Source organism: Cyprinus carpio, chromosome A6 (assembly GCF_018340385.1).
Source record: "Cyprinus carpio isolate SPL01 chromosome A6, ASM1834038v1, whole genome shotgun sequence".
Lineage (NCBI taxonomy): Eukaryota > Metazoa > Chordata > Actinopteri > Cypriniformes > Cyprinidae > Cyprinus > Cyprinus carpio.
Window position 1 is genome coordinate 34,085,322 of NC_056577.1, and position 26,999 is coordinate 34,112,320.

General features: G+C 39.7%; 1 protein-coding gene across 1 annotated transcript; it reads left to right on the top strand.

Moving 5' to 3' along the window:
* The first annotated feature begins 1,029 nt into the window (after nucleotides 1-1,029).
* On the top strand, nucleotides 1,030-25,891 carry LOC109067859 (zinc finger protein 420-like). The gene is made up of 9 exons (XM_042759219.1): nucleotides 1,030-1,053; nucleotides 9,956-10,123; nucleotides 10,237-10,600; nucleotides 11,993-13,014; nucleotides 16,729-16,785; nucleotides 18,881-19,168; nucleotides 20,271-20,438; nucleotides 20,555-20,918; nucleotides 24,681-25,891. Exons 1-9 carry the CDS (start codon nucleotides 1,045-1,047, stop codon nucleotides 25,700-25,702), a joined length of 3,462 nt encoding a protein of 1,153 aa, XP_042615153.1. The 5' UTR covers nucleotides 1,030-1,044; the 3' UTR covers nucleotides 25,703-25,891.
* The last annotated feature ends 1,108 nt before the right edge of the window (nucleotides 25,892-26,999 follow it).

Genomic DNA, 26,999 nt, shown 5'->3' on the forward strand with positions numbered 1-26,999 from the left:
AGCAAGGCACAAAATCCCCAACTGTTCCCCGGGCGCCGCAGTATAAATGCCTGTCCACTGCTCCGGGTGTGTATTCATGGTGTGTGTGTGTTCACTGCTGTGTGTGTGCACTTTAGATGGGTTAAATGCAGAGCACGAATTCTGAGTATGGGTCACCATACTTGGCTGTATGTCACGTCACTTTAATCCTGCATTTTCCAATAATATTACCAAGGGGCAACATGTATATTGAAAATAGCAGAGGACCTAGGACAGATCCTTGTGGCACTCCATATTTTACTGGTGATAAATGAGATGACTCCCCATTTAACTAAACAAAGTGGTAGCGATCGGAAAGGTAGGATCTAAACCACCTTAAAGCCTGCCCTTGGATACCTGTATAGTTTTGTAATCTATGAGTATGTCATGATCTATGGTGTCGAACGCAGCACTAAGATCTAGCAATGAGATGCAGCCTTGGTCTGACGCAAGAAGCAAGTACTTTGTAATTTTAAGTGCAGTTTCTGTCCTATGGTGGGGCCTGAAATTCTTCATAGATGTATTTTTTTTTGCAGGAAGGATCACAATTGAGCAGACACAACTTTTTCTAAAATTTTAGAAATAAACGTAAGATTTGAAATGGGTCTGTAAGTTTACTGATCAGCCAATAAAAATGCAACATAAAACCAATGCGACATGGCACTTAAAACATAATACTGTTTACCTCAAGCTCTTATCACTTCTTCTTTTGCCGCTTTTTTCAGCACACATAAAAACTACAACAGCCAAAGTGTGATTTATCATGCTCTTTTTGTTTACCACTAGCGCATGCTGGTGGGGTTTCATTCTATTATAGAAACGTGCATCGTAGCCTATGAGTCAGTAGGTGTCATCGTACAGTCTGCATGCATGTTGTAGCCAAGTTTATTAGATCCATGTTGCACAGTGTGATCTGCAATGATCTTATAGGATTTCTAAAATTGTGCAGTGTTTAGAAGGCTTAATAAACATGTAGCCTAATTTTAGTATTAACTGAACCTTGAATTGGTTCATCTAAATACATTTATGATTAAGGTAAGGTAATCTAAATTAAATTATGGTAATTCAGAAGGGAACACCAAGTCATATGTAAATATTATTTTGAGTTTGATAAATTTGAGATAAATGTGCCTTTTAATAATCATGATGTGTTTGTGTTCAGATGTTGAGCATGAAAGCGCAGCTGGATGTGGTCTGCTGTAAATCAGTAGGAACTGATCTGTCCATGCTGGATATTGAGGATTTCATCACAGAAATCTGTCAGCTGAAGAAAGAGGTGGCTTCACTGGAGACAAAGCTGAGAGAAAGAGGAGACAAACTGAACAGAGAGGTTTGAACAGATCTTCATTTTATCTTTCACTTCAATCACTGTCAGTTTGTCTGATGAAATGACTGTCTTTTAATGTGTAATTAAGTTCCTAAGCTGATTCACAAACAAAATAACTAGGAATTATTTCCAGATTCTGTATTGATAAGCTGATTGTGTTTGTCAGGATGTGGAGCAGGTTTCAGTGCGTGTGACTGATGGGACAGAAGCTCAGGATTCAGTCTGGAGCGTCAGAGATCAGAGATCCAGAGACACACAGGACTCAGAACTCAGCCTCACTTTACTCTGTTATACTGACGCTCAGGATCATGAATCCACTGATCAAACCTCTGACTGTAACGCTGGAGAACAGCAGATGCTGCAGACGCCGCTGAAGATGTGCTCCGTCAAACTGGTGGACTGCAGGAACCTGATCGAGAGCAGAGGAGAAGAAACCACCGCAGAGAAAGAACAACAACACACTGATGAGGAAGAGCAGGAGGATGAGAATAATGAGGATGATGATGAAGATTTAATTCCTCCAGGTTTGTTTCTTCCTTTTATGAACTTTTGTTATTTTTCATGACACTTGAATGTCAGCAGAGACTCATTTAGCAGAACATTTAGCAGACACTTTTATCCAAAGCGACTTACAAATGAGAACAATAGAAGCAATCAGATCAACAAGAGAACAACAACAGTATACAAGTGCCATGACAAGTCTCAGTTAGTCTAGCACAGAACACGTAGCCAGGGTTTTTTTATTTTTTTTATAATATGATAGACAAGATAAGAAAAGGTAAGTACTAGTATTAGTTGGTTAAGTGCAGGCGAAAAAGATGAGTCTTTAGATGTTTTTTGAAAATGAGTAAAGACTCAGCTGTTCGAATTGAGATCGGGAGGTCATTTGGCTGCTGGGCACAGTCCAGGAAAAGGTCTGTGAGAGTGATTTTGAACCTCTTTGGGATGGCATCACAAGGCGTTGTTCACTTGCAGAGCGCAAACTTCTGGAGGGCGCATAAGATTGAACTAATGAGCTTAGGTATGTTGCTGCCGTGTCTTGTAGGCAAGCATCAGTACCTTGAATTTGATGCGAGCGGCTACTGGTAGCCAGTGTAACCTGATGAGGAGAGGAGTAACGTGAGCTGTTTTTGACTCATTGAAGACAACCCTCGCTGCTGCATTCTGGATTAGTTGCAAAGACTTGATAGTACATGCAGGAAGGCCCGCCAGGAGAGCATTACAATAGTCCAGTCTGGAGAGAACAAGAGTTTGGACAAGAAGTTGGGTGGCTTGCTCTGACAGGAAGGGTCTAATCTTCCTAATGTTGTATATGGCAAATCTGCAGGACCGGGTCGTTGTAGCAATATGGTCTGTGAAGCTTAACTGATGATCCATCACAACTCCTAGGTTTCTGGCTGTCCTGGAAGGAGTCATGGTTGACGAACCCAGCTGTATAGAGAAGTTGTGATGAAACGATGGGTTAGCTGGAACCACCAGCAGTTCTGTCTTAGTAAGGTTGAGCTGAAGGTGATGGTCATTCATCCAGCTAGAAATGTCACTCAGACAGGCTGAAATGCGAGCAACTACCGTTGGGTCATCTGGTTGGAATCAGATGTAGAGTTGAGTGTCATCAGCGTAGCAGTGATAAGAAAAGCCATACTTCTAAATGACAGATCCTAATGACGTCATGTAGATGGAGAAGAGAAGTGGTCCAAGTACTGAGCCTTGAGGAACCCCAGTAGCAAGTTGTTGTGACTTAGAAACTTCACCCCTCCAAGACACCATGAAGGATCTATCAGAAAGGTAGGAGTTAAGCCACTGGAGTGCGGTTCCAGAGATGCCCATCTTTCTGAGGGTGGACAGGAGAATCTGGTGATTAACGGTGTCAAAAGCAGCAGACAGGTCCAGCAAGATGAGTACTGAGGATTTTGAAGCTGCTCTTGCCAGTCGCAAGGCTTCAGTAACCGAGAGCAGGGCAGTCTCAGTTGAGTGGCCACTTTTGAAGCCAGATTGGTTGCTGTCCAGGAGGTTGTTCTGTACAAGAAACATAGAGAGCTGGTTGAACACAGTTCGCTCAAGTGTCTTTGCAATAAATGGAAGAAGGGATACCGCTCTGTAGTTTTCTAGAAGTGCTGGATTTCGATATGGTTTCTTCAGCAGTGGGCTTACCCGAGCCTGCTTAAATGCTGAGGGAAATGTTCCAGAGTGAAGAGAGGAGTTGATTATGTGAGTAAGTGAAGGTATGACTGAAGAAGAAATCGCTTGAAGGGAGGTGAGTGGGGATCGGATCAAGTGGACAAGTAGTAGGATGACTGGACAGGATAAGTTTGGAAACGTCCATCTCTGAGAGTGGAGAGAAGGTGGAGAGAGAGTGTACATTAGTCTTTGTGAAATTCCTCAGATATTTGAGATATTTTCTGAGATATTTGGGAACATGATGGAAAATGTTAGTAGGGCTGAACAATTTACAGGAAAATCAAATTGACATATTTTTGATATATTTTTTAATGGGATTAAAAATGTGTTTTTTTAAGAGCTCCAGGTTTTCTGTATTTGTTTGAAAGACTGCTGGATTTCGCCAAACACCACATTATGGCTGTTTTGCAGTTTATTGTGGTAATTATTCATACATTATGAATAATAATAATTATTAATTAATCAACTGTAAAAATAACAACGCATTATGCAGACATAGGCTTTTGTGTGGAGCAGCATTTACTACAAACCAAGCAGCGAAATACAGCAGTTGCTTTTTATTATTGTTGATTTGACCATATTTTCTTAATAAATGATCATGCCAGAAGAATGGTGGGAGAACATCTGGATTAAAGTGGATGTTCGCTAACTTTATTCAAGACCATTTTAAAGTTATTTTATTACGTTTTTGTTCCTTTCAGATGTCAATGGTGGCTCATCTTCTGATGGAGATGAAGAAAGAGTCTTGCCCTCTAAAGAGCAGCTGAAGAGTTTCTCCTGCAGCACCTGTGGAAAAACACTGAGTTCAGAGGGTCATTTAGTGAGACACGAGAGAAAGCACACAGAACAGAAAGACTTCACCTGTAGGAGATGCAAAATTAGCTTTCCTACCTCAGAAGAGAAGAGACTTCATTCAAAAGAGCACAACATGAAGGAGTTTCACTGTGAACAGTGCGGGAAGGATTTTTTCACCACTGCTCAAATTATGAAAGCTCATATAAAGACACACGATGAAAAGTCTTTCCACTGCAGTGAATGTGACAAGTATTTCAGCACCAAAGCAAATCTTGACGCCCATAAGCGAATCCACACGGGAGAAAGACCGTACAAGTGTCCTCACTGTGAGAAGAGCTTCAACCACGGATCTCATCTGAAGACACATGTACGTTTTCACACCAATGAGAGACCGTATCAGTGCAGTGAATGTGGGAAAACCTTTACAGACTCAAGGTGTCTAAAGTCACACCAGAAAATCCACTCTGATGAGAAACCGTTTCAGTGCAAACACTGCGACAAACGATTCCGTCATATTTCTCATCTGAATTGTCACGAGAGGACTCACACCGGAGAGAAACCATATCTGTGCTCCGACTGCGGGAAGAGCTTTGCTAGTCCAACTCAATTTGGACTTCATAAGCGAGTCCACACTGGAGAAAAACCGTATCACTGCAGCATCTGCGTGAAGAGTTTCAAGCAAAAAACTAACTTAGTAAAGCATCAGAGGATTCATAGCAGAGAAAGACCGTTCAAATGCTCACAGTGTGACAAAACCTTTGCTCGATCAGACGTCCTTAAGATCCATCAGCGAATTCATACAGGAGAGAAACCTTACTCCTGCTCCATCTGCAGTGAGAGATTCGCTTATTTAGGTAGTTTTCAGACCCACCAGAACAAACACACTAAAGAACAAACTGCTCCAGAATCATCTGAGTGACTTTTCATGTCTTGGTCTGTCAATAAAAGTTGGATTTTTGAGCAGCGTTCATTCAGATCAGAGTATGTGATCGGAGTGAAGCTGCAACAATTTCCCCTCTGCGCTCTGAGCATTTAATAAAATTCACTGACAGGTTACACAAAATTGAGGTACAAAATCACTGGCAATTCATTGACAGTTTCTGGAGCGACATTTACTGGGAGTGATTATTAAATGCTCAGAGCGTGGAGGGGAAATTGTTGCTCATACTCTCTTCTGAACGCACGTGCAGGAGATTACCTACTAACAAATGACAAGCGCTACTCTACACTGCTCAAAACTCACGTTTGAATCATCAGTGAGAAATTCTTTAAATATGTAAACGTACTTACAGGCTGTGTGTCAGAAGTGCCAGACTGTCCTTGCAAAGTTGGAATTGCCCCACTTTATTGAAACAGACACCAGCATTGTAGGCTACTCTTCCAGGAAACAGTCCTTGTCCTCCGTAAAATGCGCTGCACACACTCGAATATTTGGGTTGAACTGTTCTGGAACAGTGTTGTAGATGCATCTTAAACACTGATTTCTAGGCGTGTCCTCTTTTGGAAAACCAAACGAAGTATTTTCGCTTTCACAACAAAACACACAGCATCTTCGCGACATGGCGCCGGCACAACCAGAAAAAAAAAAACTCACTCCTTCTTTCCATGAACAAACATCTGGGCGGTGTTATGCAAATCTTCCCACATAGTGATGTAGAGATATGGGGGTGTGTTAGAACGAGCCGTTTTAGGGGGGTGTGGTTGACTCTTAACTTTTATAAAGAATATCTCTTTGGATATGAGACTTTGCAACTTTACAGATCTTCTAGAGCTTGTAACACTCCAAAGAGAAAGGAAAATTTTAAATTGCATCATATGACCCCTTTAAGACAATACTCTGATTAAGAATCTACCATGTAAACACAGATTTTTGATTACCTTACTCTGGCTAAAGTCATACTCGAAGTAAACACAAATCGAATTAAGACGTGGAGTATTCCTATTTTAGTCGCATTATATAAGTCTAATATAGACATGTACTCACCTGAATCACACTATTACTGTCGTGTAGGACTTTTCGACACATTTTGTGCCAGGATACACACATGGCAGCGGTCAACTGTTTGATGGCTAACAAAAGCTTCAACAAAGCCGTCATCTGTTTGCATGTATAGAATGACAAATAATTATCTGCACATCAAGCTTTCAGTAAATTAAAAATAAAACACCCAAAACTGTATATGGCATCATAATGAAGACAAACTATATGTTTATACATGCAATTCTGGATGGGATGTCCGATGGTGTCATGTGGGGACGTAATGACGTGTATCATTAATCGATCTATGTACTACAACATGTAAAATGGGAACATGATAGGAATATTCTAAAAGCAGCTCATGTAAACACCTTGTAAACGCATCCAGAAACTCAATCATAAATATATAGTTTGTCTTCGTTATGATGCCATATACAGTTTTGTGTTTCATCTTACGTTATGTTCTAATATGCAGTTAGAGGGGTCATATGATGCAATTTCAAGTTTTCCTTTCTCTTTGGAGTGTTACAAGCTGTTCGTGAATAGATAAGATCCCTAAAGTTGCAAAGACTAAAGTCTCAAACCTAAAGAGATATTCTTTATAAAAGTTAAGACTGGTTCATGCACTCCTAAAACACCTTGTTTAAACACACCCCTACATATTTACATCACGATCGAGCGGCAACCTCCCACATTCAACCTTTGGCCAATCACAACACACTGGATAGCTGGCCAATCAGAGCACACCTTGCTTTTCAGAAAGATGAGCTTTGTGCGTTTCAAAGTGTTTTCAGAAGGCGGGGCATAGAGGAGAAACAATAATGTACAGTATGTGGAAAATAATGCACATTTCAAAACACAAAACACACAAAAAAATTTAAATAAACAAAATACACAAAATAATGTATAGTTTGACTTTAGCTGGAGTAAGGTAATCAAAAATCTGTTTACAGGGTAGATTCTTAATCAGTATTATTGTTGTATTGTCTTAATCATGATTATTGTTGTCCATGTAAACGTACTGACTGAATGATTTCACTGTTTGCACAGTATTACAGACCAGAGAGTGAGCTGTGTTATATGTGCCTGCCATTTTTCTCATATAGCTTGGAAATATTTTCATTTATGGAGCAAAAGCAAATGAATTTGGTTATTGGTTAAGTCTGATTTTACTCAACATTAACTGTTAATAAAACCGTTCAATAACTTGAACTATTATAGTATACATACTCAGTCTCTATTTATTCTCAGTATTCTATTTAAATACTGTATATTATACTTGTAATATTTTAAACCAGGCTTGTGTTAGAAGAGCGATAGTTGCTATCAGGATAACGGTCATTAACGGATTTAAGGCGTGGCTTAAGAGAGGGACAGTTATCTTCACGAATCGATGCTTCAAAATTGCCTTAAATTAGGCTTTCTTTATACATTTGATTTTAATTTTGGGTGAAATATGTCCCGAACAATGTCTGTGATCGTTGTAGTACCCATTTTCCTACAATCATCTTTGTCTGTCAGTGCTGCTCATTTTCATCATTAAACTGAAGTCATGTCCCTCGAAGTTGCTCCAGTCCAGCAGGGGGCGGAAGTGCGTCATGTTGCCTATTCTCCCGCGCTGAGCGCACGACGGAAGTAGCGCAGAGTTTTCTTTCAGCCGCTGCGCGATAAACGTGTTTCAGGTCGGTTATGTGAATTTACTTCATAATGTGTTTTATGACTTTCTGATATGCTTTCTCGTATCTCGCTGCTGGACGGTTTAAATGATTTAAGATTTACAGAGAAGCGAGCAGAATATTATATCGTTTTAATATCTCAAATCCAGCAGCTAAACGTATGTTTTAAAGAAAGTTGACATTTTAAACCATGGTTTTATTGTAGTAAAAGTGTAGTAGCCATGTTTTTTTTTTTTTGCCGTATTGATTACCAGTTATTTAACCACAATTTCCATAAACACCATGGTTAAATTATGGTTAGTGTTGCAAAACCGTGGTTAATTTTAAGTTACCATGGTTTAACTATGGTTATTATTTATTTATATATTTTACTTTGTGGTAAAACACCGTTCATAACATTTTGATGTTTTCTTGGGGACCTTTTTTGTCTCTAATAAGATTATTATTATTTTTTTCTTTGTTAGAAAAACTATTAAAATTAAATGGAAGTTGTATCTGGAACGTTTTATGAAATACTTTTTATGTTTAGAGTTTTTTGTCCCAGGAATTTAGTCAAAAACCATTAGAAAACTATTATAGATATATAGCCTATGCCTAGCTAAAACTATAACCAAGAGTCAGTGTCATTATTGACTGGTCATATGAAGGTAATGAACTTCAGCTTATATGAACATAAAGAGGGTTTGTTGGCATGCATGGTCAGCAGTTAAATATACAGTATAAAGTGCATGGAGATAAAATATTCAACCATTCAATCTTAAGGCCGGGACACACCAAGCCGACGGTGGGATAGTTTGCTTGAGCAAGTGAGGACTCTGATTGGATGTTCAGTTTAGCCAACGAGGCAGTGCTCAAGAACAAAAATCACACACCACCAAAAAATTAAAAATCTGTAATAAATCACTTCATCTTCGGACACAAATTAAGATATTTTTGATGGAATCAAAACAGCATACAGAACAGCATACACCATTTACGTTTGAGAGCTTTCTGATCCTCCATAGACAGCAATGTAAGCAACACGATCAACGTCCGGAAACACAGCAAGGACATCAGTAAAATAGTCCATGTGACATCAGGGGTTCAATGCTAGTTTTACGAAGCTACGAGAACATAAGTTGTTTTCGTTCAAATCAAAGTGTCGGTACGATGTGCGTTCAGTGGATACTACAAAAAACAACACAGAACAGCATACGCCGTTTACGTTCAGTGGATACTCTCCAAAACGGCGACAGGGTGACGCGGAGGTAACGAATTTGAATGAAGTTTTTTTTTTCTTGTGCGCTCAAAAAGTGTTTTCATAGCTTCGTAAAACTAGCATTGAACCCCTGATGTCACATGGACTATTTTACTTGCTATGTTTCTGGATGTTGATCGTGTTGCTTACATTGCTGTCTATGGAGGATCAGAGAGCTCTCAGATTCCATCAAAATATCTTAATTTGTGTCCGAAGGTGAACGAAGCTCTTATGGGTTTGGAGCTTCATGTCGTACAGTGAGAGAGATTCAAAGATGGCCTTGCGACCAAAGATAGCCTACGATAATATCAGCATAATCATCACACAGTGTGTTTGCAGTTACGACCCACGTTTACTGATCAGCCAAAATAAAAAAATGTGACATGAAATCAATGCGACACAGTGCTAAAACATAAAACTGCTTACCTCAAGCTCTTACTTCTTCCTCTTTTGCTGCTTCCACTTTTTATTTCAGCACACATAAAAACTACAACTGCCAAAGTGTGATTTATCATGCTCTTTTTGTTTAGCACTAGCGCATGCTGGTTTGTTTTATTCTTTCATAGAAACGTGCATCGTAGCCTATGAGTCAGCAGGTGTCATCGTAAAGCCGACACACACGTAGTAGCAAGTTTATTAGATCCATGTCACACAGTTTGATCTGCAGTGAAGTTATAAGATTTCTAAAATGTGCAGTATTTCTATAAAATGAGATCTTTTAATAATCATGAAGTGTTTGTGTTCAGATGTTGAGCATGAAAGCGCAGGTGGATGTGGTCTGCTGTAAATCAGTAGGAACTGATCTCTCCATGCTGGATATTGAGGATTTCATCACAGAAATCTGTCAGCTGAAGAAAGAGGTGGCTTCACTGGAGACAAAGCTGAGAGAAAGAGGAGACAAACTGAACAGAGAGGTTTGAACAGATCTTCATTTCATCTTTAGCTGCTCATATGGACTGATTGTTATGTGACGTAACATCTTATTTTGAATCATACTATTAGATATATGACTGATTGTGTTTGTCAGGATGTGGAGCAGGTTTCAGTGCGTGTGACTGATGGGACAGAAGCTCAGGATTCAGTCTGGAGCGTCAGAGATCAGAGATCCAGAGACACACAGGACTCAGAGCTCAGCCTCACTTTACTCTGTTATACTGACGCTCAGGATCATGAATCCACTGATCAAACCTCTGACTGTAACGCTGGAGAACAGCAGATGCTGCAGACGCCGCTGAAGATGTGCTCCGTCAAACTGGTGGACTGCAGGAACCTGATCGAGAGCAGAGGAGAAGAAACCACCGCAGAGAAAGAACAACAACACACTGATGAGGAAGAGCAGGAGGAGGATGAGAATGAGCATGATGATGATGAAGAAGATTTCATTCCTCCAGGTTTGTTTCTCCTTTTATGACCTTTTGTTGTTTTCTATGACACTTATATTGTTCATATTGACTGATGATGCAGATTTTCTGAGATATTTGGGAACATGATGGCAAATGTTTGCAGGGCTGAACAATTTATGTGAAAAAAAAAATCTAATTGACATATTTATGATATATTTTTTAATGGGATATAAATATATTATATATATATATATCTATATTGAAAGGCCGCTGGATTTTGTCAAACATCCCATTAAAGAAAGTCCGCAGGATATTGTCAAAAATACCAATAAAATATGAATAAAAAAAATTATTAAAAAAATAAATAAAAATTTGAGGATGATGTCAAACATCCCATATTGTTTGGTTTGCAGGATATATTTCATATTGACTGATGATAATTTGGGCATTAATAAAAATAATATGAATAATAAGAATTATTAATTAATTATGTAAATACTGTAAAAATTAGGGCTGTACGATTAATCGCATGCAATTAATTGCGATTGTCATGCGGATTTAGTCAGTAAAGCCGGTTCTGTGATTAGTAGTAACGATTAATCCATCAATTGCTTTCAGTAAAGCGGTTCTGTGAAGCTAACAGCATTTACTACACAGAGCCATAGTTCTCTGATAAGCTATGCAAAATCGCGTTCATAATCGCAGACGATATAATTGTAGGATTATGAAATCGATAAAATCGTTAGCGATAATGACAGCTGTTTGCGTATCTACTTAGTGAACTACGGCTCTGTGTAGTAAATGCTGCTCTCACTTCATAACGTCAGTCATACCGCATTTAATAACTCCAAATTCACTTCATAACGTCAGTCGAGTGTTTTAAATAAATCCTGTGAGATGACGTGGCTTCTTAAACAGAATAATTAAGGCACACAATATTATGTTGCCGTAGTCGTGTGTTTATTAGTCACGTTGAATCAATGAAAGCAGTTAAATCTTCTGTTTATTCAGCTCCAGTTTCCTGGATTTCTTCTTCGGGGCATATTTGGATTTTCAGCGTGAGAGCGCCCTCTGGCCTTTGGATGGAGATTTACTGCTGATCACAGAACCGTGCTTCACTGAAAGATACGCATGACAATCGCAGGTTCTGCCTAATCGCGATTTATTGCCTACGCGATTTAATTTCGATTAATTGTGCAGCCCTAGTAAAAATAACAACGCATTATGCAGACATAGGCTTTTGTGTGGAGCATCATTTACTACAAACCAAGCAGCGAAAAACAACAATTGCTTTGTACTGTTGATTTAATCTGGATGCATATTTTAATAAATGATCGTGCCAGAAGAATGGTGGGAAAACATCTGGATTAAAGTGGATATTTTCTTAACTTTATTCAAGACCATTTTAAATGTATTTTAATCCAGTTTTGTTCCATTCAGATGTCAATGGTGGCTCATCTTCTGATGGAGATGAAGAAACAGTCTCAACTTCAAAAGAGCAACTGAAGAGTTTCTCCTGCAGCACGTGTGGAAAAACATTCAGCAAACAGGGTAATTTAACGAGACACAAGATAATACACACAAAACCGAAACAGAAACAGAAAGACTTCACCTGTAGGAGATGCAAAATCAGCCTTCCTACCGCAGAAGAGAGGAGACTTCATTCAAAAGAGCACAACGTGAAGAAGGAGTTTCACTGTGAACAGTGCGGGAAGGTTTTTTTCATTCATTCTGTTCTAAAAGTTCACTTGAAGACTCACGGTGAAAAGTCTTTCCACTGCAGTGAATGTGACAAGTATTTCAGCACCAAAGGAAATCTTGATGTTCATAAGCGAATCCACACGGGAGAAAGACCACACAAGTGTCCTCACTGTGAGAAGACCTACAACCAGGGATCTCATCTGACGAAACATATGCGCGTTCACACCAATGAGAGACCGTATCAGTGCAGTGAATGTGGGAAAACTTTTACAGACACAAGCTGTCTAAAGTCACACCAAAATATACACTCTGATGAGAAACCGTTTCAGTGCAAACACTGCGACAAACGATTCCGTCAGATTTCTCATCTGAATCGTCACGAGAGGATTCACACCGGAGAGAAACCATATCTGTGCTCCGACTGCGGGAAGAGCTTTTCTAATCAAACTCATTTTAAGGAACATCAGAGAGTCCACACTGGAGAAAAACCGTATCACTGCAGTGTTTGTGAGAAGAAGTTCAGTAAGTATGCTACTTTACAGAGGCACACATTGACTCATACTGGAGAAAGACCGTTCAAATGCTCACAGTGTGACAAGACGTTTGCTCGATCAGGTGTCCTGAAGGTCCATCAGCGAGTTCATACAGGAGAGAAACCTTACTCCTGCTCCATCTGCGGCGAGAGATTCGCTTATTTAGGTAGTTTTCAGACCCACCAGAACAAACACACTAAAGAACAAACTGCTCCAGAATCATCTGAGTGACTTTTCGTGTTTTGGTCGGTCAATAAAGGCTTTATTTCTGCAGTTTATAATTTATGCCGTGATATGACAGCAACATCATACACATGATGATTTTAATTTAAGACGTGCACAAAATCATATACAACAGCTGAATTGGATTTCTGAGTAGCATAGGGATGTAACGATTCACTCAACTCACGATTCGATTCACAATTATTTTTTTAAACAAAATTATATTTATGACATTATGAATTAAATGTGTCCTTTTATTATTGGTTGGACAAAATGCTGTATATTTTGTGTAATTATAATATAACTATTAGGAATGCACCGATACCACTTTTTTCAGTACTCGCCCGATACCGATACTTTTATTTTTGGTACTTGCCGATACAGAGTATTGATACCGGTATTTTTATTCCATTTGTACATTTTTGAAATATTGGGTACAGAAAACAAGAGTATGTATTATGTTAGCTGGTTAACTTAATTTATTAAATAGATAGTCAAAACCAAATTTATTCAGACACCTTCAACTTTTCACATTATCACAGTGTATTCTCTATAGTTTAGAAGATGGTAATAAAATATGACAAGATCTCATAGTTAAACTGTGTTAGAACAAATTAATCTTGATCATTTCAGATAACTTTGATAGAAAGGTATGTAATGGATTACAATCAACCAAAAATTATTCATACAGCTGTTAGTATGACAGTATTTACACAACTATCAATACTTAGTCGGGCAACCCTTGGCCTTAATGACTGTCTGTAGTCTCCTGGGCATGCTGTCATCCAGGTTCATGCAAACCTGACTCTGTCTGAATAATTTTTGGTCCCAAATTTGTATCAGTTTTACTGGTAGTCCACTGTTTGAAGAATTTTTTTTTGTCACAGTTTACTTCATTTTTCTATCCTCAAATCAAATAAATAAGTAACACAAATAAAATAAATCTCTTCATATAAACAAACTAAGGCTTTGTCTGTGCTCTTTACATTTAAAATTAGAGGCAACCACTGCATTTTAATCATGATCCAAACAAAGATGCTGCATACATGCAACATGAGAACTAAATAAAATTGTATAGTTTCGAAATATTATTTAGAAATTTTGAAGCAAAAACAGAATGGTTTGACTTCAGTTTTGTGAAACTATACATTAAAAATATCAGCATGAAACAGAAACAGCAGACGAGCTGAACGAGACGCAGATTCACTCTCTGCCAGCAGGTGGAGCTTAAAGCGTTTCCTTGGTTACTGCTGTAAACAAAGCAGCGCTGCACTTATGAACTTTAATATGCTTTATACAGAGGCAAGATGAAAAGAAAAAATACCATCTAATTTTTCTAAAGACAGTAAGTTCCCCTCAAGCATGCATTCATATAAACTCCTACACCCAAACGACTCGTGATTTGTTTAGCATCTCAACCGGTTTGAATCGTCACATATATTCACACACATTTTCAACCGGCTCGAGGTTAATCGTTGCATCCCTACGTGTAACCCACTCGGTCCCACTAGTGGCATTCCCTTAGAATATCTGAGTAATCACTTTGTTACATCCCAAGCCAAAACCCTTTTTAAAAAACTTGGGTGTTTTGCTTGACAGCAAGCTGAAACTTGTTAGTCAAGTAAATTCTGTGGTTAAATCTAGTTTCTTTCCTCTCTGTCCTCATTCTAAAATCAAGACTTTGAGAGAGTAATTCATGTTTTTATATCATCACGTTTAGATTACTGTAACTTCCTGTATTGTGGATTGAATACCACTACTTTGGCCCATCTCCAGTTGGCCCAAAATGCATTAGCAAGACTCTTAATGGGCCTACGTAAATTTACCCATATCACTCCTGTCTTAGCTTCTCTGCATTGGCTGCCTGTGCATTTTAGAGTGGAGTTTAAAATCCTTGTTTTTGTATTTAAGTCTTTAAACAACTTAGCTCCCTCATATTTATCTGAACTGCTTTCCTTACATAACCTCTCTGGAGCTCTTAGATCTAGTAATCTTAGATTGCTCACTGTTCCTAGAGTTAATTAAGGAAAAGGGGTGAATGTGCCTTCACTGTTGTAGGCCCTAAACTCTGGATTAGCCTACCAGTTCATGTTAGATCTGCTCCTACTTTACAGGTTTTTAAATCTCTACACAAAACACATTACTTCTCCATCGCTTACAATGTCCCTTGATGTTCCATCTCTGTACTCGATTTTTGATGACAATTCTGGTTTTATTTCTTATATTTTGTGATATATTTTAAATGTTGATATAATTTTGGTTTTTAGCTGTTTTTTTTCTTTATTTGCTTTTTTTTTGTCGTATTTACTGTTTATTTTATTTGATGCTGTAAAGCACATTGGCTGTTGCTGTTGTAAATGGTGCTATATAAATTAAACTTGAAATTAAACATCCTCAAATCTGTGTAATTTTGGGTTGTAGTTTGAAGCTGTTCACACACCGTTGTAGTGCATGGGCTCTTAAAGGCCCAAGGGTAATCACAATCGCTGCAATTATACCCAGCAACTGCTGAAACTGAAATGAGTAGTTCAGCCATGAAACTCTATTGGCGCTCTAATTGGGTCATTAAAAAATTACATTCCCAGCCAATCATGTTCTAATTATTATTACCGTGTGCCTATAAATCAGATACATTCCATGCTCACCACACCTGCGCGCAATGTGTATCCTCTTCCTAGCCCACCACCTCCCCAGCACCACCTGCCTAGATCTGCTACGGGGTATCTTCCTTTCTTTCTAGCAGCAGCAGCAGCAGCATGTTTCCTTTTATTTTATGTGTATTTAGCCAAGGCAAGTCTACTTGCTTTGCAGAAGCAGCAGCGTAGCAGATCTAGTCCACCAAGACCAAACACCTGCTTTTCTAATTTTATCAATAAAGCTTTTTACAATTTCCGAGAGTTGTCATGACTGAATCAACTTTAACCTCCTGTCTATATGAAATGACTGAGCTATCCGATTTTTTCACCCTCTGAGGAGATAAAGTTGCAATCATTAGTTAGGAATCCAGTGCAATTCCCACAAACACTGTCTGTTGTCGGGGACTTAGATTGCTCTTGTCCCAGTTCATATTCAGACTGAGAGCCTGGACGTGTTGAATTACCATATCTGTGTCCTTCATGACTTCAAAAAGCACAGATAAACCAGTCATCAAGGTATGCTAGAATGTTTATTCATCCTGCACACTGAAGAGGATGACGGGCTGCTGAAACCACTCTGGTGAAGACCCTTGGAGACAATGAAAGGCCATATGGTAGGACCCTGAACTGATAAACCCGATCTTGAAAGGAAAAGTAAAGAAACGGGTGATGATCTTGACAGATGGGCATGTGGAAATATCCATCCTTTAAGTCTGTGGAAATTAAGCATTCTCCTGGTTCTATGGTTTTCAGAATGTGTCAGCATTTTGAAGGGCAACACTTTTATGAATTGGTTCAGTTGTTGTAAGTCTAGAATGGGCTGAAGTCCACCATTCTTCTTTGGTTCCAGGAAACATTTTGAGAATCTATTGAGATGTTCATTGGTGCTTATCTGAACAATTGCCTTTTTCTGTAATAGGGTTGTAATCTTGTTGGCTAAAATTTGTGCTTGGACTGGGTCTTTGACTACGGTCATATGAACCCCTGAAAAGGTAGGAAGATGCTGTCTGAACTGTATACTGGATCCCTTCTTGATGATATCTAGGACCCAGGCATCTGATGTGAACTTCTCTCAACTGTCCAGGCGTATTTGGGAGCTTGCTCCAATGACTCCAAGACCATTATGCAGAGCCTCCCCAGGGTTTGGGACTCCTGGGAGTACACTTCTTAAGAGATCCTCCCCTAGCTGGAGTTTGAGGCTGGTCAGTTTGGTAAGATTGTCTGGTGCCTTTATTATGGGATTGATAAACCCTAGTTCATCTTCTGTCATACCTATCAAGTGCCAAGATCTTCGCTGCACTTAAAAATGCAAGAATGAATGTCCGCGTGCAGGCTCCACTTCTCTGAAGCAGCAGACCTAGATTCATCCTCGTCGTCATCTTCATCCTTCCCCTTACTACCATAAAGGGAATCATTTGCATACAGTGAAATGATATCCTTTGAATCTTCCTTTTCTTCCAGGTATGATAATTAATCGGCCAAAGAGGGTGCAGGAGGATGTGTACAAGGTTGTGGGATGTAGTGCTGCTAAAATCTGTATCTGAGTATCATCCTTGGGTTTCTGTACTGCTGTGACCCTCCCACATTTATTCTGAGGCATGTCAGAACATGAAAATCTAGTAGAACTGTCAGGGATATGATCCCTGTGGCGATTGTGTGGATGTTTCACCACTAAAGGACTATTAGAAACCACTACTTTCCTATTACCAGTTGTGTGTCTGGCTGGCTGCACCCTTTCCTGTAACGTTAACCCTACTGCTACTGCACAGGGGTTCTCGATATCATCAAGTAAATGCTGGATACCCCAACAGGATGGGCATTCTCTATGTCCATCTCGTTGGTGTATATTGTGGTTGAAGAGTAAATATTGCGATTTCAGAGAGATTTGACATGTCTAATTGAACAGAACATGATGTTAACTAAGAAGTTCTTGTGGGGAAGTTGTGGCCTAATGGTTAGAGAGTTTGACTCCTAACCCTAAGGTTGTGGGTTCGAGCCAAGTTTGGTGACCCATACTCAGAATTCGTGCTCTGCATTTAACCCATCCAAAGTGCACACACACACACACACACCATGAACACACACCCGGAGCAGTGGGCATTATGCAGTGGGTTATGCTGCGGCGCCCGGGGAGCAGTTGGGGGTTCGATGCCTTGCTCAAGGGCACCTCAGTCGTGGTATTGCCGGCCCAAGACTCGAACCCACAACCTTTGGGTTAGGAGTCAAACTCTCTAACCATTAGGCCATGACTTCTACATGAAGGTCAGAAATATTAATAAGTAGTAATAAACAGTAGTAATATTGTACTCACAGTTGTCCTGATGTGCAGAATATCAGCATGAATGTCACACAAAGAATGAAGATCAGAAGCTGTTCGTCTGATATGTACTTGAATGATTCTCATGAAATCTGTCAAGACGTAAATGAAGCCATTATTTAGGTCCATTAAGGTCAAATTTCCCCCATATATGGTATTTATGGGTGATTTTATAATTGCAGGCATATTTGGTGTCCAAGCCATTATTTAATTTAGATTTAATTATACCTCTTTATATTAGCTCTATTTTTAATAATTGTAATTAATTGTTACACTTCACTGTCATGAAATGTACGTTAAATTCTATATATATATATATATATATATAGAAGGAATTAACCAAGCTCTCCCCCAGCCAATATTCTCAATTATAGAGTTCCAAAAATATTTCCCTCTAGGAGATATTTAATTTTATTTTTGAAAAAAAATTACAAAAATGTTTGTTATTGCTTTTCTCAGTTAGCTTAACCATAGTTTGAGAAAAAAAAAAATTAATGCTAAAAAAAAAACAGTATACAAAAACGAAAACAACCATTAAGATAAAAATGATAGACAATAATAATAATAATAATAATAGTAATAATAATAATAATAATAGTAAGTTATAAATAATAAGTAAATAAATAATACAATAATACGTTTTTTTCCCAGTATGGCCCTCTATGACGTCATAAAGGGCGGGACTCATTGTCAAGATAAAAATGATAGACAATAATAACAATAATAATAATAAGTTATAAATAATAAGTAAATAAATAATACAATAATACGTTTTTTCCCCCAGTATGGTCCTCTATGACATCATAAAGGGCGGGACTCCTTGTATGGGCACTTCTCCCGGAAGAGCACGCCCACATCAAACAAAGAGAGAGCAAGAGCACGGGACTGCCTCCAGGAGGATTTGTCATCTTGTTTCTAGATTACGAAATCAACAATGTCACCAAAAAAGTGTGTTTTTGGTTGCAAGGGAAAGATAAGCTTGTACAGCTTCCCGAAGAACCCAGCATTAAGGCAACAGTGGATGCAGTTTGTTTTCCCGGGGCAGCAGCGGAGTTGCACGCATGTGTTTGTTTGTTCCCGTCATTTCAGTGATGAATGCTTTTTAAACAAGACCCAGTTTGACGCTGGGTTTGCAGATCGTTTGAAAATGAAAGATGCAGCGATCCCAGAAATAAAAGATCCGGGTCATGAGTCGAAACCGCAGGCGGTAAGTAAAATGAAATCAAATCTGTGTTCAAGTGCATGTCATGTAAACAAATAGTGAATCAAAAGTTACCCAGACACGGTGTATTTTGTGTTAAACACCATAAGTGTACATTGTTAAAACCCCTTCAAACAAACTGGGTCAAGTATGGCTGGATCTGATTGTTAGTTATAGTTAATTTAAGACGATAAAGTTTTTGTTCCTGTGTAATTAATATCTCAGCCTGCAGACGATCGCTGCACAAAAGCTGCGCGTGCTCGCGATTCTTTAGCTCCGCCCACGACACGCTCCTCCAGGAGCTAAAGCTGTTTCTGTCTTAAACCTGAAGACGCTTCTGAGATATTAAGGACGCAGTACTATGTGCGCAAGATTGGCAGAAACTGTGTGCATGTGCATGTATGCAAGTTGGCGCTCCAGTCCAGCAGGGGGCGGAAGTGCGTCATGCTTTTTTGGTCACCCGCGCAGAGCTCACGGCGGAAGTAGCGCAGAGTTTTCAGCTCAAAGCGTTTCAGGTCTCTTTTGTGATTTTACATCACGGTGTGCTTTTTGGTTTTATGAGCGTCTGATATACTTGATCGTATCTCGCTCTTTTGTACAGGACGGTTTACATTATTTAAATTTTACAGAGAAGCGAGCATCTGAACGGATGTCTTTTATTATAATATTCCTTATAGAAAGAAAAAAGTCGCGTTTATAACATTTTTATGATTTATTGAGCACCTTTTTGTGTTCAGGTTAATTTTGCATGGTAAAACTAGAGTTAAAAATTGTTCTCATGTAAAAGTTTTGTATTTGGAACGTTTTATTAAACGCTTTTTTATGTTTAGATTTGACCGTTTTACCGTATTAACGCAGACATTCAGGTGAAAACCATAAACAAGTTATTGTAAATATTCTTTGAACTAAGAGTGAGTAACATTCTTTACTGGCCATATGAATATTACTAAATTATATTAATATAACGAAAGTTTGTTTACATCATTAATGGTCAAATATACAATATAAAATTAATAAAAATATTTGCCCACAACTAATCATGTGTAAATGAGTTTTATCAGTTCATCATGAACGCATCTTTTAATAATCATGAAGTGTTTGTGTTCAGATGTTGAGCATGAAAGCGCAGGTGGATGTGGTCTGCTGTAAATCAGTAGGAACTGATCTGTCCATGCTGGATATTGAGGATTTCATCACAGAAATCTGTCAGCTGAAGAAAGAGGTGGCTTCACTGGAGACAAAGCTGAGAGAAAGAGGAGACAAACTGAACAGAGAGGTTTGAACAGATCTTCATTTCATCTTTAGCTGCTCATATGGACTGATTGTTATGTGACGTAACATCTTATTTTGAATCATACTATTGCTAGATATATGACTGATTGTGTTTGTCAGGATGTGGAGCAGGTTTCAGTGCGTGTGACTGATGGGACAGAAGCTCAGGATTCAGTCTGGCGCGTCAGAGATCAGAGATCCAGAGACACACAGGACTCAGAGCTCAGCCTCACTTTACTCTGTTATACTGACGCTCAGGATCATGAATCCACTGATCAAACCTCTGACTGTAACGCTGGAGAACAGCAGATGCTGCAGACGCCGCTGAAGATGTGCTCCGTCAAACTGGTGGACTGCAGGAACCTGATCGAGAGCAGAGGAGAAGAAACCACCGCAGAGAAAGAACAACAACACACTGATGAGGAAGAGCAGGAGGATGATGAGAATAATGAGGATGATGATGATGAGGATTTCATTCCTCCAGGTTTGTTTCTTCCTTTATGACCTTTTGTTGTGCTTGTTTTGGCCAAATATCAAATAATGTTTGTTTTGTACAACCCCAAATCAGAAAAAAATGGTAAATTTTGAAAAAAAAGGCAAAATTAAATACAAAAGAACACCTAAAAAAAAGGCAAAAGTACATAGAAAAGATTTCCAATGTTTTCACTGACCAAATTAATTGTATTTTGTAAATATAAATAAATGTTTATGTTGATGGCTGCAGCACACTCTAAAAAAGTTGGGAGAGAGGGATGTTTAACACTGTGTCCAGTGCTGCGTTAAGCCTTTGCAGGCCCCCCCACATACCCTTCCTTATAAATAAAAATAAACTCGATGCGCACGTCATCATAATCCCACAAATGAGTACATTTCACCACACTGAAATTGTGACTGCACAAAGGTGTAATAATTTAGGTGGATACTGTGAAATTACATACATTATGGCATAACATTTGACAGCACGACTGAACGTCTATGAAACGTCAGTCAATAAAGAATTTTTAAACAATGGCAATTAAAAATTTGAACTAAAATTGTATTGCAATGTAGCAATGAATGCCTGAAATGCATTGTAGCCTATGAAGGCATGAAAAGAGTGTGAGTGTGGGCTGCTTTTGGTGCTTGAATTTGTTTTCCAATAATGAGGTCCAAGTTTAATAATACGCTAGAAGTTAAAATTTAAAAAAATTATAACTTTGTTTCTTTGTTTAACAACATAAACTTACAAAAGTGAAAGACGTCTTCCCTGAGGTAGATTGTATGTTGTGCTTGAGATCAATAATCACGTCTCTTAGCCAAAACTGATTTGCAGAAATCAAAACATAAGTCCCACTCACTGTGAAGCGCGAGCGACTAGCAGCTAAGGATTCCGCTTGGTCTTAAAGCCTTCCTTCCATACAATGACTTGTAAAAATAATTAATTTGTTATTTGTATGATCTAGGAGGCCAATGCAGAATGTTTCTGTATTATACGGAACGGTTGGCAACCCTATTTATGATATGAAATAGAATTTTCTCAGGGACTGCAGCCTATGTCGCCCATTAGGATAACGTGGCCTCACTGTGTGCGTCTAAAAGGGTCAGGCACAAACATAACTGTGTCCCATGCCTTTTCAACGCTAATTCGGGTCTTTAGGAAAACCTGACAGTACAATTTTAACGCCAAAAGACGGTTTGCGCTGGTGCACGCTGTTAGTAAAACTAGCCCCTAGTCAGATTTTCATGCCCTTTCAATAGCATAAACTGTGCATTTGCATAACATCTCTGTTATCAGAAAACCCACAACAAAAAACAGCTCTGATCATGGTGTCCTCCATTCTCCAGTTGTTAATGTTTGTATATGCTGAGAATAAAGATGTCTCTATTGGCCGCTTCAGAGTTCACGCTGTCGGTGCAAATGCAGCTAGGAAAATAGTCTGAGGGAGAAATTGGTCCTCTAGGAACGACCCTGCTGGCTAGCTCCAGAACGTAGTTCCTAGAACTACATGGCGTGAAAGCGCCTTTAGATTCCTGAGAGATACAAGGAGGTTGAATCCTCCGAGATCATGCCTTATCCCCTCTTGGGATCTCTCAATGGTTCTGCGGGTCTTACAGAGAGAGTGCCCTCTCTATGAAGACAGCCTTAGTGACTGTGCTTACTTCAGTCAAGAGGGTGGGGGATCTGCAAGCCCTCTCTGTCAATGAAATGTGCCTAGAAATTGGGCTGGCAGACTCTCACATGTTCCTGAGACCCTGACCTGGATATGTGCCCAAGGATCCCACTACTCCCTTTAGGGACCAAGTGGTGACCCTGCAGGTTCTCCCTTCTTTCGGGGGAGACCCAACCCCGTCTCTGTTGTGCCCACTGTGAGCCCTGCGCATCTATTTGGAATGCACACAGATTTTCAGATCATCTGCACAGCTTTATAGCCCCTTTCACACTGCGATTCCAGAAAATACACAGGTAATGTGTCCCGGCAGTTGTTTCCGGGGTCGCTAGATTTTGCCCCTTTCACACTGCCAGTGATTACCCGGAATATGTGCGTGCGTTCACACACAACCCGTAAAGGTCCCGTGAAGACACGTGATATCAGGGTGTGACGTGTAATATACGAGTCAAAAATGGCAGGCACGTTAACTTTCACTAAAGCTGGCGAACGATCTCAGCGTCAGCGCGGAAAGTGAGGAACTAACTGATCTCTGCTTCGTTACAGTTTGCACATATTTGTTTCGTTGCGAACGTTGAGCTGCCTTCAAAACACGCTAAAAGAGTCGCGCGATAACGTGCATCATCACTACAATACGGCATTAGTTCTGGCTTTTGTTCACACATCGCTCGTTCCGGGACTGAACCCGGCAATGTTACTAGGTCCCCAACCCAGGATCAATCCCGGAATCAATAACCAGATGTGTTTGCGTTCACACAGAAGGCGACCCGGCAATTTTCCGGGTCCAACATGCAGTGTGAAAGGGACTTATGTCTGCTTTGGAAGACAGCTGAAGGGGAAGGCCATCTCCAAACAGAGAATCTCCCTCTGGATTCCTTTAGCAATTCCATAGGATGCATCTCACCTCCCTTCAGGATGTGTTCTCATAGTGATCTTTTCACACTAGAGGAAGTGAATGTTCACAACCAGGTTCACCAGGTGTTTAATTTTTATTATTATGTTTAAGCAGAAGAACAGGCTTCTGGCTGATATAATCTCTGACATTGTGGCAACTGTCCCAAGTTGAAGGACAAGGTGGTCTTCCTTCCTGGGCATTGGAAGGTTTTGAGGATGAGAGGTGCATTTGAATCCGCACCACAGTGGACTTGTAATGCAGTTCAAACACTTGTGGCACTTAATATAATGTTGTTGTTGTTGTTATTTCCTTTATTTAGCTAGCAATGTCTCATTTGAGATAATAACAATCTATTCTTCCAAAGAGACCTGGTCAAAAGAGACCCCTAAAAAGTATAGGGACCCCTAGTGTTGGAACTTTGAGTCAAGGTCAGTGTGACTGAGATTAGTTTTGCTATTTTATAACCTTTTCGCCTCTGTCCCAAATTTTTGGAGTGTGTTGGGCAGTCGTGGCCTAATGGTGAGAGAGTTGGTCTTGTAACTCAAAGGTTGTGGGTTTGAGTCGGTCTGGCAGGAATTGTAGTTGTGGGGAGTGAATGACCAGCACTTTCTTCCACCCTCAATACCACGACTGAGGAGAGACCCTTGAGCAAGAACTGAACCCCCAACTGCTCCCCAGTTTGGCTGCCCACTGCTCCGGGTGTGTGTTCACGGTGTGTGTGTGTGTGTGCACTTGGATGGATGAAATGCAGAGCACGAATTCCGAGTATGGGACACCACACGTCACATCCTCTCCTTTCCTTTTCCTTACCATTAAAATCCAAATTTGTTTATATTTACAAAACACGTGAAACCATTGGAGATCTTTTCTTTGAAATTTTGTCAGTTAAATGAGAATTTAAGAAAATTAACAAATCACAGGTTATTGTTGTCCCAACGTTGGGGTTGTGGTATATTGTGACAATTATTTATACGAGTAGCATAATAATAATTGTTCATTAATTAATTGTAAAAATAACAAAGCATCACGCAGACATATGCTTTTGTGTGGAGCATTTACTACACACCAAGCTGTGGAAAACAGTTGCATTTTATCAGTGTCGATCTGACCTGGACGCATATTTTGTTAATAAATTATGTGGATGTTGTCTAACTCTATTCAACTACATTTTAAGATTGTTTTATTAAAGTTTTGTTGCTTTCAGATGTGAGTTGTGGTTCATCCTCTGATGGAGATGAAGAAACAGTCTCGACCTCAAAAGAGCAGCTGAAGACCAAGAGTTTCTCCTGCAGCACCTGTGGAAAAACACTGAGTTCAGAGGGTCATTTAGCGAGACACGAGAGAACACACACAGAACAGAAAGACTTCAGCTGTAAGATATGCAACATCAGCTATAAAAACGCAGAAGAGAGGAGACTTCATTCAAAAGAGCACAGCGGGAAGAAGGAGTTTCACTGTGAACAGTGTGGGAAGGATTTTTTCACCACTGCTCAAATTATGAAAGCTCATATAAAGACACACGACAAAAAGTCTTTCCACTGCAGTGAATGTGACAAGTATTTCAGCACCAAAGGAAATCTTGTTGTTCATAACCGAATCCACACGGGAGAAAGACCGTACAAGTGCCCTCACTGCGGGAGAAGATTCATGTATGGATCTCATCTGAAGACACATGTGCGTTTGCACACCAATGAGAGACCGTATCAGTGCAGTGAATGTGGGAAAACCTTTAGGCAGTTGTTTAGTCTACATTCACACCAAAAAATGCACTCAGGTGAGAAACCGTTTCAGTGCAAACACTGTGACAAACGATTCCTTCACAAATCCTACCTGAGCTATCATGAGAGGACCCACACTGGAGAGAAACCATATCTGTGCTCCTACTGCGGGAAGAGCTTTGCTAGTCCAGTTCTTTTTGGAGTTCATCAGAGAGTCCACACTGGAGAAAAACCGTATCACTGCAGCGTTTGTGATAAGAGTTTTAGTAAATACATTACATTACAAAACCACAAGAGGACTCATACTGGAGAAAGACCTTTCAAATGCTCACAGTGTGACAAGACATTTGCTCGATCAGACGTCCTGAAGGTCCATCAGCGAGTTCATACAGGAGAGAAACCTTACTCCTGCTCCATCTGCGGCGAGAGATTCGCTTATTTAGGTAGTTTTCAGACCCACCAGAACAAACACACTAAAGAACAAACTGCTCCAGAATCATCTGAGTGACTTTCATCAATCAATCAGGGAAAAAAAAACTTGCTAATGTACATCCAGCCGGTTGTTATCGCAGAATAAAGCGTGAAAGGATGTTGTATAAGACTTAAGGGCTTTATTTTGCAATAACAACCGGTGGACATACATTATCCCACTTATTACATGACTGCTTGCCAAACAAAAAAATAAAATAAATAACTTTAGACACAAACATTGTTCTAAGTTGAAATATTTGAACACAAAGTTTTCATGAAAAAAGCAGTTGCTAGCAAGAGGCAAGTTCAAACTACACGGACGGATACCGGTGCAGTCATAGCACTTATTACACAACAATTCACCACATAATTAAATAGAGAAAAGATACTGATTTAAGATTAAACACTTTTAAAATCTTACCAGTTTGTTAGCTATCTTATAATCCATTACAGTGTACAAAACTATCGTTGCAAAATGGCAGCAGCTGTGTTTGTATGAAACGCAATATCAGAATGACATAATTAAATAGTTGTACACATATTTAATCGAGTTTTAATACCTTATTAGCTCACCAAACGCAGAGCTTTCACCAAGAAAAAAAAAGCAATCGCATAGCGCCAAATGCAGTTACACGGATGAGTCTGTGTTGTTAGCTTTCACTGGTTGTTATCAGAGAATAACATACCTTGGAATGTGATTACTGATCAATCAGAATCAAGCACTCCACAGAAACACACTTCCCCATTTTACAGTGAGCTGATAGATGTTGTTTAACGAGCTGTGGACAGACTGCTAGATTGGGATAGCGTGCCGGTGCAAAATCAGGCCCAATCTGAACTGAATGATCGTTTCTTGACTAGCCGCACTCCATCCCAACACTGTAGGCCTCTCTCTTTTTTCCAAGACCTCCACCATGAGTTTTGAGGTCTTGGAACCAACTTTTTCTGGCACGTATAACTAATCCTGATGCCACTGCCGCCCCCATTTCTAAGGAGGGCCTGTTTGGGGACTCCGTGGTGAAGAAGTTTCAGGCAGCTCATCCCGCGCAGGTCCAGTGAGGTTGAGTATCAACCACCTGTGGTTCATTCGCGCTTGTCCTCTTTACAGTGCCCTCGTGAGGTCCAGCGGAGTGAGCCATCGCCTATGGCGCCCCCTCATAAGGATTATGGTCCTAGGTCTCGCCCACCCATGCCAACGCAAATGGATAGACCTAAGTTCGACGGCCAAGGCCTCTAGTTCTCAGGCTCCTAGTAGTACTTCCTGAGTCCTTTGATCATCTTTGCAGGCCAGGCCCTCCTTTGCAGAGTTTGGACGAACCGCACAAGCACATTTG

Coding starts and splice junctions, on each gene's coding strand:
- LOC109067859 (XM_042759219.1), top strand. Junction 13,015..16,728: donor CTGCTCCAGAATCATCTGAG/TGACTTTTCGTG, acceptor TCAACTGTCCAG/GCGTATTTGGGAGCTTGCTC. Junction 19,169..20,270: donor ATGAGTCGAAACCGCAGGCG/GTAAGTAAAATG, acceptor GTTTGTGTTCAG/ATGTTGAGCATGAAAGCGCA.